Source organism: Ciconia boyciana, chromosome 3 (genome assembly GCF_034638445.1).
Source record: "Ciconia boyciana chromosome 3, ASM3463844v1, whole genome shotgun sequence".
Taxonomy (NCBI): Eukaryota; Metazoa; Chordata; class Aves; order Ciconiiformes; family Ciconiidae; genus Ciconia; species Ciconia boyciana.
In genome coordinates this window covers 109,956,838-109,975,673 of record NC_132936.1, presented here as the reverse complement: position 1 = coordinate 109,975,673, position 18,836 = coordinate 109,956,838, and the positions used below count along the sequence as shown (strand labels likewise).

The window sequence follows — 18,836 nt, the reverse complement described above, 5'->3', positions numbered from 1 at the left end:
AGAGGTACGTTGTGACCCATGGTTCCCTGCTCACAGGTGTGACTGGGGGAATCCCAAACCTCTTCTTCAGTACTTCAGGTCTTGGGCTACAAGATACCTGGGAAGCAAAACCAAGTAATACCCCTTTTCCTTTCTCAGAGCAGTCTCTAGTTTTAATTACCTCCTCCGTTCCTTTGGTAGCAGCACTTCATGGGAGTTCCCTCTTCTGTAGCCAGGAAATAAGGAAACACAAATATGACACAATTACCTTCAATTACCAAAAATATTACTTTTATGGAAGAAAAGTGAAAATTTTGACTTATTCCAGATCTGAAGCAGTGAGAGACACATAGTGAGATTATAGGGGAGTTTCCAGTGACCGAGGCTCACCCATGGCTTTCAGAGAGGAGAAATAATCGTGTTACTGCCTCTCCTCCCAGCTTCACAGCGGTTTGTATCCTTTAATCTCACATACGGAATCCTCTGTTTGCTTGGGCTTTGGAGATTCAACAACCCGCATGTGCAGTTAGCACAGAGCAGGACTCCCCCATGACTTGCTGGTTTGATCCTGGCCACAGCCATAAATGACTGCCCTGCCTCTGTCATGTAGGTGGATCAGGTACAAATTGGAACGTGCAACGTGGCTCCACCCACGCTGCCTGCAGAAGACAAACTCATCCACAGCAATGAAAAGTGCAAAGGTAATTCAGTGTTTTCCACTTGATCCCAGGTGATGTTTCTTAGCATCCCTTGGCACATCCCTCCTTGCACACCTGCCTCACCCCCCAAAAGCTATTGAGATGCTTGTTTTGCTGAGTCCAAGTCTCCTTTTGGTCTCCAAGGCTCTTCTACCTGTGTTTCCAGAGAGACTAATAAATACTGTGCACACCAAACTTCTGTAGGGCCTGTTGCAGGAGACCCGGTATCCCTCTAAAACATTTCAAGTTTGGTTTTTTGACATCCATTCTCTTTGAATGTATGACCGTCAACAGGCCAATAATGGCTACATGCCTTGCAGACAACACCCATTGTTCAACCTGGAGCGCCATGTCCTTATTTTTATTGGAATGATTCTTCTCCTGTCCCATAATACACAAGGACCCCCAATGGTTTTGCATTTGAGCTCCATCTGGTGCATCTTGGCTGCATGTAGCAATGTCTCGGTGCCCATCCCCGCTGTGCAAGTCCTCAAGCAGGTCAAGACATCACCATGTCCCAGCGCTGACTCATGGCTGCGCTCTCGCAAGGGTTGATGACAAGCTCTTTGGTGCTCTCATTCGTGTCCCCAGTCGTCTCAGTGTCCAAACAGAAGCGTGACGCTATGTGTTCAATGTGTGACCCAACTTTACCCCATCTCTGAGGAGAGATACACACGTGAGAGGAGAAACAGGGGTGAACAACCTTACTCTTCATCATGCTTTTGCTATACTGTTCCAGCATCAAGAGGACAGTTGTCACTAAGCCTTTGCGGCCTGATGCTGGGAACTCCAGGGTCCCCCAGCCCACACCCAGCAGAGCACAGGCTGAGCACCTCTCCCATCAGAAACACACTCAATTAAGCTCAGCCTTTGCCTGGCTTCAGGAAGCTAATATATTACTAACAGCTTTTTCCCCAGGTCACTGGTTCAAATGCCAGCTCGATGATTAACTGCAGAGAAATGTTAGCATCTGCTGGCTGACTGGCAGCCCGTGTGTACTAAATTGCCAGTTTTGGTTTGACTTCTGCAGATAAGTATCCAGATCACCACCCGCACTAATAGACATCCTTATCAACACACTCATTTAAGAGGCAAAGGGCCAAAGAGGCCAGAGTCTGTACTCCCAGACAGACTGTGCTTCCCAGAGGAAGTCAGAGTACACGGGCGATTTGATGTGCAGTAGTACTATGCTGAAAGAAAGGGAACTTCAAAGAAAATGGGGGATTGATGAAAGGCCTCACCTGCTTGTTGTCACCTTCTTTGCAAGGTGACAGCAGCACCTGGGAACCGGGGAAGAGGGTGTACACAGACAAGCACAGCTGCTGCTGGCGGACTTGGTGGTTGTATGTGTATGTCCATTCCTACAAAGAGGAAGAAAAAGAACGGAGGTGAGAGATCAGGGTTGATTCTTGGTATTCTTCTACCTGGAAAGCAAGCACTTTGGCTCGGATCCTGCCCCCTCGGACACCAAGCACAAAGCTCACTGATTTTAAGAGGCACCAGGACAGGTCACTAGGCTGTTCCAAGCCTCCCCAAACCTGCAGCTGTCATTGGGGGACTCTATGTACAAAGAAAATGTCTACAAAAGCTGCTGGAAGAAAATGGTTCATGAGGCAAAGGATTTCATAGCCAGAACTGGGCTGTGGTTGGGGAACAGGGGGATGGCAAAATGGCAAAAGAGGCAGAAATGTGCAACCACACAATGTGCAATCCTTTTTTTCCAAGGAAGAGCAGCAGAAATGCTTTGCGGCTAGCAGCAGGAGAGCGGAGGTGATATATAGCAAATGTTTGCAATTCCTGGGATTCTGTTCCCAAATGTCACAAAAATGAGGCGTAAAGTTCCCCTTTATATCAAAGGAGCGGGACTGAACTCCAAAGGTTTGCTTTCCTGGCTTGCTATGACCACTGCTATTCCTGCTCCCCTGGGCTGTCCTGCAGGTTTTTTCTCATGCTGCTTTTCATGTTCACCTGCTCTTTATCAGCTCCTCAGCCCAAGAAATAATCTTTGGGGGAGCAGAGACTCTATCCTGTGTAAAGCTCTCTGGGATTATCATCTTTTCCACCCATGGATGTTTTTCTTGGGAGAAAAAGAGAAGAGGCTGATAGTTTGACCAGGATTTCCAAAGCATCATGTACGTACAGATACACCGCTTAGCCCAGTAGTATTTCACATAAGTTTATTCCAATGTTTATTCCAGTTGAACGTTTTCTGTCATTCACCCGTGCTCATATTACCCCAGAGCACCTCCTGAGGATCTAAGATGGTCCAGGCAGGGACGTCTCCCTGCTATTTGTGTGTGGGCACAAGCAGACAAGAGCTGCTTTGGCTTATGGGAAACCACAACCCATGCTTTTACATAACCCCAGAGAGTGACTTCGGGAACAAGTTTTTTGCTTATAACTTTGTGAGAGTATTAACTTTAAAATACTGACTCCCGGAATCAGAGCTCCGGGAGGAGCGGAGTGAGCAGGGGTGTGGGCAACGGAGGGGAAGGCAGTGCTCAAACGCGTGGCAGTTTAGGCTGGGTCTGGAAAAATGAAGAGTAAAAGGTGCTCCTGGGAGACTGCAACCCTTTCTGAGTGCTGGAGGGGGAAGTGAAGAATGGCTGCCCTGATCTCAGGGCTGGGACACCTGCAGCTCCCCCGACTTTGAATGGCAGAGGTTTTGGGTTGCATTAGCATGAGTTAGTAGAGCAGGGAAACGCTTCCACCCCATTGGTATTTGTCACCGTCAGCAGCTTTAACTCCTCTCCCCGATTTCGAGAGCTACAGGCATTTAATTCCTGGGAATATAAACCCCACTTCATTCAGGTTCTTAGCCACCTGGAAGGGAAAACACACTTTTGCAGAGCAGACCCAGATCCACAAGGACTTCACACTGTGATCCTCACACCCCACATTTCTTAGCCTACTACTCCGCACCAGCTAATGGAAATCAAACCTGGCTTTCTGAACAGCCTGCCCACAGGCTTCTCAGCGAGAGCTGCCCAGGATTTCAGCACATAACAAGCATTAATTTTCAAAGCCATAGTCTGCATTCAAAGGACCTTCTGGCAACTACTTCTTCTTTGTCAGACGGAGTGGAGTTTACCTGATCCTACAGTGAACACGTTCCAGACATCCCAACCATGCACGCTGTCAGCTGCTGTGTAAACTACCAGCCTGGGAAATCAGGTGCCAAATTAGTCCTGCATCTGTGAAGAACCAAGCCCTACGGGGCAAGCTCCAACACCTGTTCTCGGCGCCCACGCTGCTACAAGCTGCTTTGAAAACCTGCTTTACATTTTTAACCAATTGTTTGTCATTTTAGACCAGGACAAGGCCTGAGCTACACCCATGAGGCTCCTCAGCAGCAGCAAACTAATCCTGTAACTCTTGTCAAGGCAGGATCACCCTCTCACTCAGCCAAGCGCCGTGGGATAGACAGGGCGGTGGTAACCATCTCTCCTAAGTTGTTCTTCATCGTAAGAAGTGAGGCCTGCAGACCTAGATATATGCGTCGGTTTGAGAGCTGGCATTGGATCCTCTCCTCTTGCCCCCAGGCTGTCCTGCTACTGTCTTTACCTAAACTGACAGATTTTCACAGATCTCTTCTATTTTGGCAGAATGGCTTTTTATGGAAGCCAGTCCTGTTGAAAATGTTTTATCCAGTTCTAATCATGTCTAGTCTCTTTTAAGCCCTAAATGAAAGCCAGAGAAAATGATGCAGAAAATGAAGACATTCTGGGGGGGGGGGGGGGGAGGTCACTTGAACACCGCAGAATCCATGAAAAGCTTTGAGTTAAAATACAGGCAAATGGCCATGCAAATTTTTATCTTACCCCATCTTTTTCCTTATTTCTATCAGTCAGGATGAAAACTCCTGCTTTTTTTTCCCCATGAGAAACTACTTTATCTTCTAAACCCTGGCACACGGAGCACTCACGTGGCCAGCACAGCCGTAACAACAGCAGAGCTTCGCACCCGGGGGTTGTGGTGAATGGGGCAGCCCAGGGTATCCCTAAGAAGGGAGACCTTGAAGGAGCTAACACAGCTTCAGGGCTGCAGACGGGGCTGAAGTGATGCCAACGGGGTTGAGAGCTGACTCCTGGCACCAAGGAAAAACAGACACCCGAGGTGAAACTGCGATCAAGATTTCCTGCCTTTTCAAAGACAAAGCAGCTCCTGCTGAAGTGGTGGTGGAGCAAGGAGGAAGAGGGTGGACTGGGAGAGCAGAGCTACCAGCTGCACACCACGACCAGCAATCCCCCTCCTCCGAAGCCTCGGATAACGCTAGCCCCCATCTGAGGCTTGCGACTATTTTTCAAGGCTTTAGCATCATTTGAACAGGCACCTGTCACTGCTACTCAGCATCATTGTGAATTGAAGAAATTATTTTAAAATGTGACCTTTGGCTTGGCGTAGCCTGGCTGGCAGAAGGAGGAAGGAGCCCCTCAGCCTAGCAAGGAGCAGCCCCATGGGAGCCCAGCGTTACGTGACAGAGCCGTACATGCTCTGCCGCTGACCAAGAGGTCAGCCATACCCTAAAGTCGGGGTAGCAGCTAGAGAAAAATGTTTCTGAAGAAGCCGGGAACAACCTCAGCCCTCAGTTATCTTATTTTACAATCACAGGGAAGGATTTCCCAAGGCACGCAACTGCGTGGGTCACCTAAGGATACCAAAGTGCTTCACTCATCAGAAGGCCCTGGGATGCAACTAGCACTTACACACATCTCAGGAGAGGGAAAGCGAAGTACAGAAGGTGCCCAGGGCAGCCCGGGTGCAGAGACGACACGGCTGCCAGCCAGTCCCTCTGCTCCGTTGGCTCAGCCCAGCTCCTGCAGCTCCAGCCAGCCTACGGCTGGGGCAGGACGTGCCCACGGAGGAGAACGAAGACTTTTGAGGGGAGGAAGGTCAGAAGAGAATTTTTATGGTTGCGATGTCTCAGGAGGGACACTGTCAGGTTAGTTTGGATAGATGCTAAATGTTCTCCAAAGTGCAGATCTAGTCAGCCCACAGAGGCCCTGAAGTCAACTGGGGTAAGCTTCAATGCCGCATCAGGCAGATTATCACATTGCATTTTCTTCACAATGAGAGTCAAGGACATGCCACCCAAATGCAATGGCAGCCAGTCAGCTCCAAGGCCCAGATATTTTGGGGTGCAGGCCAGGAAAACAGATGCTGCAACCCTCCCACTGTTTCCTCACTTGTCTAGGAGATGACTAACTTTAACCTCATCTTGCGGCTACTGCTTAAATGTGTGTGAGTATCCAGGCCGAAGCGTCCTCTGCTTTTTTATCTGAAATATGTCAGGTTTCATGGAACTGCTAATGATTAATGGTTTATTAAATAAATCCCAGAGTCAGGTGTCTATTCCAAAGATGTATGTACTAATATCAACTGACAGTTTGAAAAGAAAACCAATCACTCGCATCTTCATCAGATAGACCAGGGTAAAATTATGATCAATTATTTTCCTTCAGATGCATTTCTCTTGTGAAAAACTAAATCGATCCGTTCATTTAGCAAATGAGACACAACAAGACATAGAGTACCAAGGCTTCAGTGGGCGGGAGCGCAGGCAGAGCCCACTGTGCCCTGGGGATAGGCAGCACCGCAGGTGCTGCCTATCGCTATCCCAAGAGCACTGCCAGTCGCTATCCCAAGAGCAGGACCCTCTGAGAGCCAGCCCAGGGGACAGAGCCTGCCCTGACTGCTGCCAGACCTTTTGGAGAGGGAAGGGCCAAGTGGATCCCAGGGATGAGAAGACAGAGCTCTCCTACACAGAGATGAGGGGTCTTCTTGTGCCTCAGTGCCCCTTTTAGTAATTCAGGCACCATTAAACCAGACACCACCAGGGAGGGTTTGTGAGATCTCCTAGGGGTGTAAAACTGATTTCTCCGCAGTCAGAGTACCCTTCTCAATCTACTCAAACTATGGATGTGGCCAGAGGGCTCACAACATCCTTCCCCTGCACTACAGATAGAAAAAACTAAAATAAAGAGCAACTGATTGCCATCTGACAGCTCCTGTTCCTCTCTCCTCAAACCGTGGTGATGTATGACAGCTCAGATCTTCTCGCACCTGGTCCCAGGACTTCATGCATGTAAAGCTGGTAAAGGGCTTGGGGAGCCTAGCAGGGAGACAGCTACAGAAGGGCAACCAAGCAACCACATTAATGCTACTAACACTGATAATAAAGGATCTGGATGGCCAGGATATTTCCATAGTACTTACTGAATGCCAGGAAAGCACAGCTTTGATTCAGCTAAGCCTATTTTTCAAATAATGAAGCTTAGGGTAAACAAGATGTGACATCAGTATGTTAAAAGTGAAGATTATTGCTCTATTCTGGTATACCAGATACAAAACTAAGCAGCATTCAGGACTGCTGCATAATCTATCCTACACAGCCTGGTGACTATAACCCCCATGTCATCCACAAGTTCAGGTGGTCTTGTAACAATTGTGTAATTAAAATATATGTTTCTGTTCACAATGAAAGTTTAAATATCCTGCTTTCATCTGAAATATTCTCCATGGGTACAAGTAACAGAGAAGTATCCTGGAAAGACACGGAAAGATAAAAGGAAAAAGTTCCTGCCTGTGTATCGAGTGTAGCTATTCAGCAATCTGTTTCTAGTGCAGTTTTCTGTTCCCCTGCAGAGTTAGTCCTGGATGCGCACAAGAAATGGAGTTGCCATCCAGTGAGAAGTGTTGACCTATTGCAAACTGCTGCAGAATCAAAATGGGAAGATGAAAAGTCTGTGGCATGAAAAATTCCAAAAATTTACTCCCCAGAAATGTCAAAACAAAATGTGTTTGATGGGAATGAAACAATCTAACTTGTTGGCATGACATTTCTCATTTTAAAATATCACATCAAATTGATATTTCAGAAAGACCAATGCCATTTCATTTTGAAACGCTAGCTTGCAGCAGCATTTTCCATTCTGATTTTCCCAGAATTTTTTTAAAAACAGCCAATTCATTGAAAGTTGCAATTGTCACTAAAACATTTTTTTTTTCCTTCAGCAGAGTTGACCCTGCAAAACATGATGATCTGCTCTCACCAGCTCACTTCTCTTGCTGTTTGTGTAAAAAGTCCACGTAGCAGTGTAAGAAAGAAAAAGAATTCTAAAACCTGGAAACCAATTAAACCATAAGAACTGTAACTATGGGGTACTTGCAGTTATATTCACTATATTTTCTGAACTGACTAAAATTCAAGTAGTCATTGTTGATCTTACCAGACTGTGAAGCAGATATTATTTTCCTGACTAAAGGCAGGCATGCAACTGCATGAGAAAGAGATGCACATAATGACATGCTTCATTTGCACATACAAACTAGGGACATTTTCAGCAGCATCTCTAGGCTGGGCCTTTTATATGCATAGCTACCTGGTTTGAATGTGTAACTATGAGGGTTAAGGATGTACAGTCAACTGGAAGCAAGCACACCATTGCCTATTAAATTATTTCACGGCACCCCGAAGAAGTGAGCAATTGTTATCCTCCCTGCTTTATAGATGGGAACAGTGAGAGAACTTCCTGACATGCCCAAAATCACAAAGGGAGCCTGAAGCAAAGGCAGGTTTTGAAGCCGTGTCTTCAGGGTCTTGCTCCCGTGACTCCACTGCAAGGCACATGTGCCTGCTCTTGGCTCTAACATTTCATAGAATATGCTTTTGAGAACACCGATTCATACGGCTTTTTCTCATCTCAGTGAGATCAAAAAAACCCAAGATCATCCTCATTAAATTCTTACTAGTTTAATGGGCAATCTAATATTGAGAGAACGCAAACTATGAAGTTATAAATACCATCGCGATTCAGTGCATCTTCAAGAAATAAGGCTGAAAGATGAGGGGAAACGATAGTTCTCTTTGTCTTTCTCTGGTCTTTGCAGATGAACGGCGTGTGGCGTTCCTGAGCAGCAGTAAGTGCCCAGCGCAGGCTAGCACAGAGATAAGTGGTCCACCCTGTACTGTGGCTCCTGCACCAGTCCCTGCTGCTGCCCAGGGCCTCCACCGAGGTAAGGAGGCCTTGCCAGGGTTTAACTACATGCTACCTTAGGAAAGGGGCTGGCAGAATGGGTAATCCTCCAACAGAGCTTTAGCAAACTTAGGAAATCACCTTGAACCTGCCCCGGAGCCTTCTCTCCAGCTGGCATCATAGGGACAGGCAACACATCTTACCTGTGCCGTTGCTGCCGTGCCTTTGCTGCTGTTGCAAGGATTTAAGCTCAGGATGGGGAACTCTTGGGCTTCAGACTTGTGCGACTCCAGGCAGCTCTGCCTTTGCCTGATCATCCCAGTCTGATAGAGCGATTCCTCAGGAATCCTGTGGGAACAGTGTGAAAACAACATCCCTCCTCTCCCAGGCGGACAGAGAACTCAAAGGGAGGCTCAGTGGGGTAAGGAGGGTGTAGTTGCACCATTTCACCTTCAGAAAATGAGAGTGGCAAGACCTACTGCAATACTGAACCACTGAGAGCAGTACGTGGACAGGGATGCTGCAGAAGCAGCACTCAGAGATGGATGGCTGGCCTTTCTAAGAGGAAAAAATAAATAACACTACACAAGGCAAACAGAGGAGCAAGGAATAGACCGTGAGCAGGCTGAAGGTCAGCCTTCAGCTTACAGGAGTGGGGAACTTTATAACAAACCTCCACAGAGCCCTGGCATTCCCTGTGAATGCTGCTGTGCAATGCCACACATGGCAAAAAAGCAAGAAAACAGCTATAAAACACTTTCACACTGTGATTCTGCACTCAGCCATTCCACCAGCAGGTCCCTGGAAGTATCTCCAAAACATTTGCACCCTTTTTGAGAATGGTTCCTGACAGTGACTGAGGGAATGCATGCAACGGTTTCTGGAGTAATTTTGGCGACTAAAAGGGATCTGTGCAAAAGCAACTGTGGAAGTGCATATCAAGCAAAGCATTAGGCTAGGAGTAAGGCAGAGCCACCTGAATACAGATCATAAACTCCTAGAGTGGATGGTTTCACCACAGAGAAGTCTTGAATATCACACGTGAAGGGACTAGAAATTAGGTGCTTTTTTTGTAAGCAAGAGTCATTAAGTACTGAAACAACCCACCAGAGGCTACAGTGGATTTTCCACCTTGGGATACTTTTGTAAGGAAATTGGCTATTTCCCTATACCACCTGTCCCGCAGCGTGGGCAGGAGGATACCCGAGGAAGTCCCAAGAGCTAAGAGAAATAACTGGTGCTTTGCCGCTCACCAGCCCTGCAGCAAAGAGCCACGGAGTCTATAAGACTGCTTAGAGAAAGCGGGATCGCAAATGAACCACGTCACACTGCGAGCAAGCTGTGTTTCACGCCAGCACAAAATTCACTATGCCCTTCTGTGAAGCCCAAGGGAGGGGGTGCCTGTGTCTCCGGGGCAGGGGTGTGGGGGCTGGAGGGGCAGAGGAAAGCTCTGTGGGGCAGGAGGGATGGGGCATACTGCTGGCCTGCTAGAGACAGGCAGAGATCGCACATCCATACCGAAGTTCGGGATAAACGTTTTCCAGGTACCACTTGAAGCTGTGGCATTTCAACCTCTTCCGCAGCTCCACCCTGCTCTGGACGCTGTGGGAAGAAAATATCATAGAGATACAATGGAAATAACGACGGTGAGACCCAACGCACCGAAAAGGGAGGCTGAGAGAAACCCAACAGATATGCACAGAGAGCAAACACAAGAGCATCAGCAGCTCTATTTTCTGCTGTCTTCTGCATGAGCTTGGGCAGTCGTTTTGATCTCTGTCTCTTTGGAGGTCTCACTTGGTAAAATGGCATGATGACATATTGCCATTTTAACAAGGATCCTGGAGTTTGGTGGATGAAAAGGTTCATGGAAAAGTACAGTCATTTAAAAATTATTAGTAAAAAAAGGTACGCAATCTACTATATGCAATAAGTATTTATTTAATATATTTATGTACTAGGAAATTAATATATGCTATTATAAATTACTCTTAGTTTACAGGACTACAGAAGGACTTGATTTCCAAGAGCACCTAAACACGCCTTTAAGTCAGCAGAAGTTAATCACATGGTGAAACACTTCTTTCTTTCATTAACCAGGGCAAAATTTCTGCCGAGGGATCATGCCGTATAGTGACATTTTCCAAACTCCAGCTCCTCCCTGGGCCAGCCTCTACCCGTGGAGCTGTTATGAGCTGGCATTTACAGAGCACTAGGAAGCCTCCAGTACCTTCCCTTCGCATAGCTATCTTCTCTACAGCCTCACATATTTAGCAGGACAGAGCCACTACTTCATTCGGTGTTGACGGATGGGAAGAAGATACGAATTCAGTGGAAATAGGTTAGTCACCAGGATTTCAATTTATTTATCCTGGAGATTGAAGAATAGCCAGAAGGAATTTGGGTTTGGATTTGGAATCCCCTGTGGTCCAAAGGAAACCTTCTAAGGAAAGGAAGAACACATGAAAATGAGAAATTAACACAAATACTTACAGTCCTCCTGACAGGGAGGCGTTTCTGACTGTTCACAGAATGAATGCCAAACTCCCTGCATACAAAGCACTTGCTCCTTTCCAGTAAAGCCTCAGTGGGCCCAAAATTTGGTGATTTTCCTGCCCCTCAGCTGCCAGTGAGACCTCTGGACTCTCCCCCCAAACTCCGCTCTGGGACCAGAAGTAGTTGTACCTAATGCCAAGGGCAGGACACAGGCAGAGGGGGTTTTCCCCCGCCTCGATTCGGTTCACTCACTGGGATAAACTAGCATAGCATATAAACTAGCTGTTTATATGTTTCATTGCTGTGCTCATAGCATCTGCCTACCATTAGCATTTAATTGAGCGTTACTACAGAAACAACGCAGGCGGGTTTCCACAGCAGGGCGACGTCACCGTGAACACCCACTGCAGCAGGCAGGGCACAGGCAAGGCACGGGCAGCAGAGAAAGACACTTACTTTCCATAAGGCCTCCCCTGGGCTGCGGGACGAGCCGCGTAGTAGTACTGCTTGAACTCGTCCATCCACACCTCCGCGGTGCGCTTGGTGTTTCTGAAGGAGGCAACGAAAGACAGGTGAAACCAAGGCAGCCTCCGAGGTGGCATTTTCTAAAATGCATTGACGGATCCGTCCCGCTCTCCTCCCATCCTCAACTTGGTCTTTGGCTTCACCCAAACCACCTTTGAGCCAGCTCACCCCTCACTACTAGAGAAGGTACTCCTCCTACCCATTACTCCAGGGACCAAACACAACAGGCCAAAGCTTGGGTGAAGAATTCACCACTTCAAACTCAGTTGGATGCTTTGCATCTGCCAGACTCAGAATGGAAGCTTCCCTTAAGCATCATCTCCCAGGCAGACATGCCTGGGGTTTTGTTTAGTGGCTGGGATGGAGCTCTGAAAAGCGGTGCAAAATTTGCCAAAGACCGAAGGCAAATATTTCCTTTGCATCAGTCCTGTATGGCCTCTTCTGCTTTGCACTCCTGGATTTCACTGAGGCAAATCTCAGCATTCAGAACTTAAGAGAAACCACCCCGGCCACAGTGCTGTAGCATAAATGTCAGTCTTCCCCATCAGCCAGGTGTCTGCAGAAGGTTTATGAACCTCAGGAAATCTTCTGTTGACTTCAGATGGCTCTAACTCTCCTTGCAAATGGCTTTGTTGTTCCATGCCTATCCGCCCATCCCTGCCCGGGTCAGGGGAGTCCTCCAAGCTCCTGCTGCAAGGCAGGCCAGTGCCTCCAAGCTAATGCTATCATGCCACTGGGCTGCAGGTGCCACGCGGCAGGCTCTGATCTGGCCAAGTCCCACATGGCCAGAACAGGAGACAGTCTGCATGTGAACCCAGCACAACACTGGAACCTGAGCTGTCCTTCACACTGAAGAAGAGGCTGTGTGGAAAAAAATCAATATCTGGCAGAAAGGTGGAGATATTTTTTGCTAACATCTCTGTTTAAACAGAGGTACCAAATAGCATCAGGTTGCCAGAAGCTGCTTCTCCTCTCAGTCTATATACTACAACGCTAAGTTTAAGGCTGATAGATACCATAAGGTTAATAAAATCCCAGCTCCTAATGCCTACAGATGTGTTTCTCCAGATTGCTTTCCAGTCCCTTGCTGATTCGTGGTGCTTCTTCCTCTCTTTCTAGGGCCACTGCAATAGTCTAAGTGCTCTTCCTCAAGAGATGCCGAAGCCACGGTGTCTACATCTGTATCCAACCTTCCTCAAAATTCAGGGGGTTTTTGTCTTGGCCTCCTGATCTCATTTGCGGTTATAAGAAGCACAGGGAGAAATGCTGAGGCTCACACCTAGACTCTGATTCAGACTTCCCCCAAATCCCCGCGCGCCTGTGCCTGGGGTGCAGCCGGACGAGCTGTACCCATTCAAGCTCCCCTTGCTCCTCCTGCAGGTGATGCAATGCAGACGCTGCCTTTTCACTCAGGTTTGCAGCAACTCTGACAGTGGAGATGCTGCCACATCCCAGCCTCTTCTGCAGGAGTTTTATTTCACCACTAAAAGCAAGAGCCCTCCTCCTGACTCTCAAATTTATGCCCTCCTTCTTGATGCCAGCAATGCCCTGTGCCCCTCACCGCTGTCTTTTTGAAGCAAGGTGACAAGTTCCCCTTCCTGCCCCACACACTGCGTGGCTGGAAATCACATCTTAGGTATAACTGAGAGGTGTAATTTGCACTCCCCCAGTTTGTTGTCTCATGCAAAGCGTGGGGAAGCTGCAGAGAGCCTGGGCCAGTGGTAGCCCCGCTGCAGGCAGCTGGGTCTTCACAAATACCTTGTCGGCTCTTTGTAACACTGGGAAAGCCACACTAAAAGGAATGCCTGGTGTGTAAACACAGACGAATGCAGTTTAGCTGAGAAACAACCCTGCATTAAATATAAGGGTCCCCGGTGTTTTTCTCTGTCATTTACTTAATGGACAACCTTCAGCCTCATGCTCTAAAAACGGAGGAAATCCTTCCTGACTTCACTAGCTGCTCCCATCATCTTTCCCATGCCGGTTCCCACTTCTGGACTGCCTCCTTCCTTGCCTGCTGTTTCCAGGATCTTAGCCCATTTCAGACAGACATTTCAATACCTGATTCAGTCTATGTTCCTATGTGTGAGGACAGGTCCCCTTCAGCTGGGACGCCCTGGCAGTTCCTTCGGTGCCCCGCCAGCGAGGCGCAGCCCATTGCTGCCTCTGCTCGAGAGACAGCGCCAGCCCGGAGGCGAAGCCCCCCCGCTCCAGCACGCTGCTCGGCTCCCCTCTCGGAGAGGCATCGGGAACCAAATTTTCTGGTTCAGCTAAGCCACTCTCAGCCCTCAGCTAAGGTCACTGGGTACTGACAGACATTGCTGGCAGCCTGATTTCAGGTCATTATAAATGTGTTCTGATGACCTTAGGGTCTAAACCATTTGCTGTTATGGTAGCTAGTGCTCAGGGAGACGCTGGGGCCGTCCCTCCATTTCTGTGCTGATGAAAGGTACCATACGAGCGTCCTATTTCTGTCATATTCTCAACGCTGTAGAAATCCTAAGGGAGAGTCACACTGACTTGCATTTTCTTCGGCTGAAGAGATTCCTGCCCAGGGATATTTCAAAGTTTTCCAAACAAACCTTCCTCCCCGTCTTCTCTGCTCCCCGCTCCCCACAAGGCAGCACCTTATTCCGTTTCACAAAGAACGAAGCAAGCGCAAAACACCTACTTAATGTATGTATTGGCATTTCCCTCTGGAAAGACGTACGGATGTTTCTTCCGGAAGACGTGTCCAACGCGGCTGCAGGGGATGATTTCCAGGCTCCCTCCACACATCCACACACGGAAAGAGATTTCTACAAGAGAAGCAGCTTCAGCATTTTGTCTTTCTGTCCTAGAGCAGGCTGGATGCTGGTATTACCTCTCACTTCGTCCTCCGCCACATTAAACTGGGGTAAATCAATTACCGGAGGGGCTTTCCTAGGCACAACTCCCTTAAAAGTGCATTTCAAAGCTTCTTGCAATCTGTTTGAAGCCAGTGCACTTGAAACCTGCCTGTAGCACAGCAGGTGCTATCACAACGGCAAGAGTGAGACAGTAAGTAGGTCCCTTTTCATGCAGCCCCGCTTACACTGCAGAATCATCTTGCCAGTTTTGTGCTCCCCTAATTACTTCTGCACTGCCTATTTCAGAGTCCCTTCGCTCCAAAGGGCTGTCAAGTTCACCAGGAAAGGCCATGAATTCTGTTTATTAATGACTACAATGGTCATTATCTTTATGGATCCACCATTCTGCAATGTGAACAGAGAGCTGTGCATCCATCACCTGTCCCAAAATGGATAGGAGCTCACCCTGCCCCGCACATACTCCAGGCTGTGAGTGCTGACATTGTGGACCAACAAGGCACACACCTTCACACAAGCAAAGGTCAGTGGTGGGAGGGATTATCCCAAAAATCTGGATAAGCTGTCAGTATGGGAAATGTCTCCGGGTTGCCCCAAGTTGCTCTCTGGCTGGTCCACAGGGCCCTTCTGGAGGAAAACAAGCCTGTGGCACAATCGACACTAGAAGTTACGGGGCTCTTGGCAGGGAGCTGGATGAAATCCTGGCTGGCAAGGTAGGATGGGTGAGCAGAATGGCTGATCTAATGGGTCCATCTGGTCCTAACGCCTGTGAAGCTATGAATCTGCAGCTATATTGTCAGAGAGTCACGCTTAGACAGAACCAGCATGGAAAAGATATGAAATTAAAAAGAAAAGGCTTCTGCAGTTCTTTGTATCCTATTTCATCATCTGTTGACAGTACAGAGCTACATGTAGCATGTATTTACTCCAAAACTACAAATTCCTTTTCACACACCCCCCCTCATTTAACTACAGAAGTCGGACAGGAGGGCACCCATCATCTCTGCCAGCTCATGCTCCCAGCAGTCCCCTCACATATGCCAGCGCAAGGATGACTTGTCCCCAGGCTGGATGCTGGCAAGGCAAGTGCCTGTGGCAGGAAGGCCATTTGGGCAGCGTGGACAGGCGGGCACTCCTCCTCCTCCAACGGCAGGCACTGCCGGCCTGCAAAGCTGCCATCCCTCCAAAAACACCTCACGGCTTCAGGGAACAAAGGAGAATTGGAGCCCAGACCTCTAAAGCCACCTACTCTCAGGTGCAGGTCGCTGCAGAGGTGGGAGCCGGCTTTACAACGCTCCCATCCCTGCTCCCAGCACACCCGCCTGCTCCTGGGCTGATGGAAACGGGAGGCTGGCACAGCTGCAAAACCCTTTTGCCTTGATGCCTGGGTCCAAAATTCAAGGCTTGAGCCCATCCCCAACAGCTGGCCCTGGCAGCAGGGACCAGCAAAGGCTGGGGTGGGAAAGCACAGCAGGGAGGAGAAGCATTTCTTTCCAGAAATCCCCTCCCCTTCCCTGCTGTGTTTACAGTCAAGTGCTGCAACAGCAGCTGGAGCCTCACCACTTTCCCCAGCGCTGGGTATTAACAGGCCAATAAAACGTGCCCTTGTGCCGTGTCCTGGTGCTATATTGGGAGCAACCTTGATCACAGCTGCGGGGAAATGAGATTACAGCAGGATGCGGCCGCCCGAAGCTGCTGCGCTCGGTTCCCCTTGCACGTGGCTGTGGCTCTCATTTGCTGTGTGTGACAGTGCCGGCCTCGCTGCCAGCGCTGCCGAGTAAATCAGAAGGGTGCCCGATAAAAGGGGACAATCAGCCGAGCAGCTGTGAACTGCAGTGTGGCTGCTGCGTTGTGCCTTCCCCTCCTCTGGTCCTTCTGCTTAGCCCGGGAGAAGAGCAGCTCCCTGAAGTGCTACGAGGGAAAGACCTGCACCGTTCAGTCCTTGCCTGCTCTTAATTCAAAGCCTAATGAAGAGGTGAGCTGAGGTGATCTCTGTGCACTGCGAACAGGAATGAAAACGCAGCTCTAGGGAGGCAGGAGATGGTGAGGAGTCTGAGCTCTCCGCTTCAGACGTGTTGCACCCTGCAGACCCGGTTGCACTGCTCCAGTCCCAGTGGAGGCAATTAAAGCACAGGTTTCTGCAGGTAGGGACGACCCATGGAGCCATCCGTGGCAGCTAACAAACAAGGTCTCCAGACAGCCCGCCGAGATCTAAACGCCTTGAGAGGAGGTAAACCGAGGCACCAGCGATGGCATGGCACGGGACCAGCTCAGAGGAGCCAGGGGAGCAGGAACAGGCAGTGCCCTCCACCTGGCCTGCGAGGGATGTCTGCAGTGCCGGCGGCCCCTCCGAGTGACCCCCAGGAGAGATGCGAGCCGTACGCATTGGGGTGCACTGGGCTTGGCAAAATACCTTTAGCGCTTCTTGCTGGCCTGCAAGTCCTTCTGCCATTACTCATCAATTCATCTACAGGGAATTAAGTCAATTTAAGAAGTAAAACACCTACGATGTCCTCCTTCTAACCCAAACACACTTGCTTTTGTTTTGCCTGAAGTCTCCAGCCCCCTCTAGCTGCCCAATCACTAACATTAAAGGCAGCAGCGATGCTCCCCAGGACCAGGGTCCTGCATCCCCTCAGGACTAAGCTACCAGAAAAAGCACAGTTCACTGCAAGTGCCCAAAATGAGCAGCCGCTTGGTCAGCTCCTGCCCTCCGTCACCTGCCCAGAAGTGACCGGGGCCAGCAGGGTCACAGCTGCCCTCGCCTGTGCGCGAAGCAGAGGTGGGACACGCTGCCCTCGACTGCTGCGCCTGCAGGAGACGCAGCTTTGAGCCGGGCACGCTTCTGCTCTCAGGGCGATGGGCCAGACGGGACCTGCCCTGCTGCTACGCAGACCTGCAGGTGCAAGACCAACTTTTTTGTTGTGGCGTTAACCTGCCCGGCCCCTTCCTCGCCTGTTCCCTTCGTCACACCGATGCCCGGAGGCAGTGTTACACCCCGCAGCGCAGCCAGCACGTGTTCGGTCAGGACCAGCCTCCCGGGGCACGGCACCAGTAAGGGAAGCACGGTGCCCTGTAGCGTAGGCCATAACCACACGTGAGGAGCACAACGCCTGCCGTTGCAGGGCGTTGGACAAGCTGCCGGGATCGAGCTTCCCCGGAGGGCAGGCTGCCCCGTCACTGTTCACGTCCCAGGAGCTGGCTGCTGTCAGAGATGAGTGATGAGCAGAGACGGACAGCGGGTCAGGCGCAGGGAGCCAGTCCCTCTCCTCCTGTCTAGTTCCCTTCTTGAATGCTTTGTTTGGGCAGCTGATCCAGTGGGGGAGGTGGGAGGGCCGCTGCTCCCTCCTCAGTTTCCTCAGAGCCACCCCACTCAGAGGAGCAGCTGCTTTGGGTCAGACCAGTGGCAAGACAGCCACCCACAGAGAGAAAGCACAAGGGCGAGAGATCCTACTGCACAAGAAGATATAAATAAATAAAACATGCTGGAGGAAAAAGGCATGTGAAGGAAACAACAGTGCCAGGCAGCGGATGGGTTACTGCAAGGCAGCAGCGTCTGTTCCCTTGGATGACTGACAGCATCGTTGTATGTGTAAGACACAAGATCCTTCCCTCCTTGCTAGCCGTACTCCCCAGAGGTGTGAGCTATTAAAGCCAGGTTCTGATCTGCCTCCCTGACATCAAGTGCCTCCCCCTTCTTTCAGGGATACAGTCTATTGCTCTGATCTGCAGCATCGCTACGGCTTCAAAGAGAGAACAGCCCAGCCTGATCCAGCTCCGCTTGACACGGGGGACAAGGGACAGGCTGTCATCTCTTTCATGTGCCCTCTCAAGTATGCATGCAGGAGATTTCTTAATGCCCATCTTGCCCCGTGATAATGGGCAGAGATGACTGAATTTACGTCAGCTCTTAGCCTCTTTTTTCCGTGCAGGAAAAATGGTAGTGTCAAGGAGAGCCTGGCAGCGCTCAGCCATCTAGCAATACAGGAATGGATAAGCAGCCATGTTACTTTGCCACCTACTTGCAGCATGCCGATGGAGCTACTGTTTCAGGCGCTCTGCAAATTCAGGGAGGCACTGATGCCTCAGTTCATAGCTTCGAAATGCTATCGCCAGACAATGCAATAAGACACGTCTTTGCTTTATTAATGAGAAAATAAGATCAGGAAGGAATAGGAGGGTGCGCATGGTGTTCTCTCATCTGTTGGTAACACCAAAGCTGAAAACTCTGCGCTTTAGGGTATTTACCTATAGAAAATCAAAGCAGTGTGGAAGGCAGGGAGTCTCAAGTCCCATCGTTCATGGTTGTTGGATCC

General features: G+C 49.5%; 1 protein-coding gene across 1 annotated transcript in view; it reads right to left on the bottom strand.

Annotated features, from left to right (window-relative positions):
• Nucleotides 1-248: 248 nt before the first annotated feature.
• Nucleotides 249-18,836, bottom strand: part of GALNT14 (polypeptide N-acetylgalactosaminyltransferase 14) — a 100,025-nt gene continuing 81,437 nt past the window's right edge. The window contains exons 10-15 of the mRNA XM_072858437.1: nucleotides 14,346-14,472; nucleotides 11,606-11,698; nucleotides 10,172-10,255; nucleotides 8,857-9,001; nucleotides 1,919-2,038; nucleotides 249-1,335 (exon numbers count right to left, since the gene is read on the bottom strand). Of these exons, the coding sequence (XP_072714538.1) occupies nucleotides 1,177-1,335; nucleotides 1,919-2,038; nucleotides 8,857-9,001; nucleotides 10,172-10,255; nucleotides 11,606-11,698; nucleotides 14,346-14,472 (728 nt within the window). The 3' untranslated portion in view covers nucleotides 249-1,176. The remainder of the gene's footprint in view (nucleotides 1,336-1,918; nucleotides 2,039-8,856; nucleotides 9,002-10,171; nucleotides 10,256-11,605; nucleotides 11,699-14,345; nucleotides 14,473-18,836) is intronic.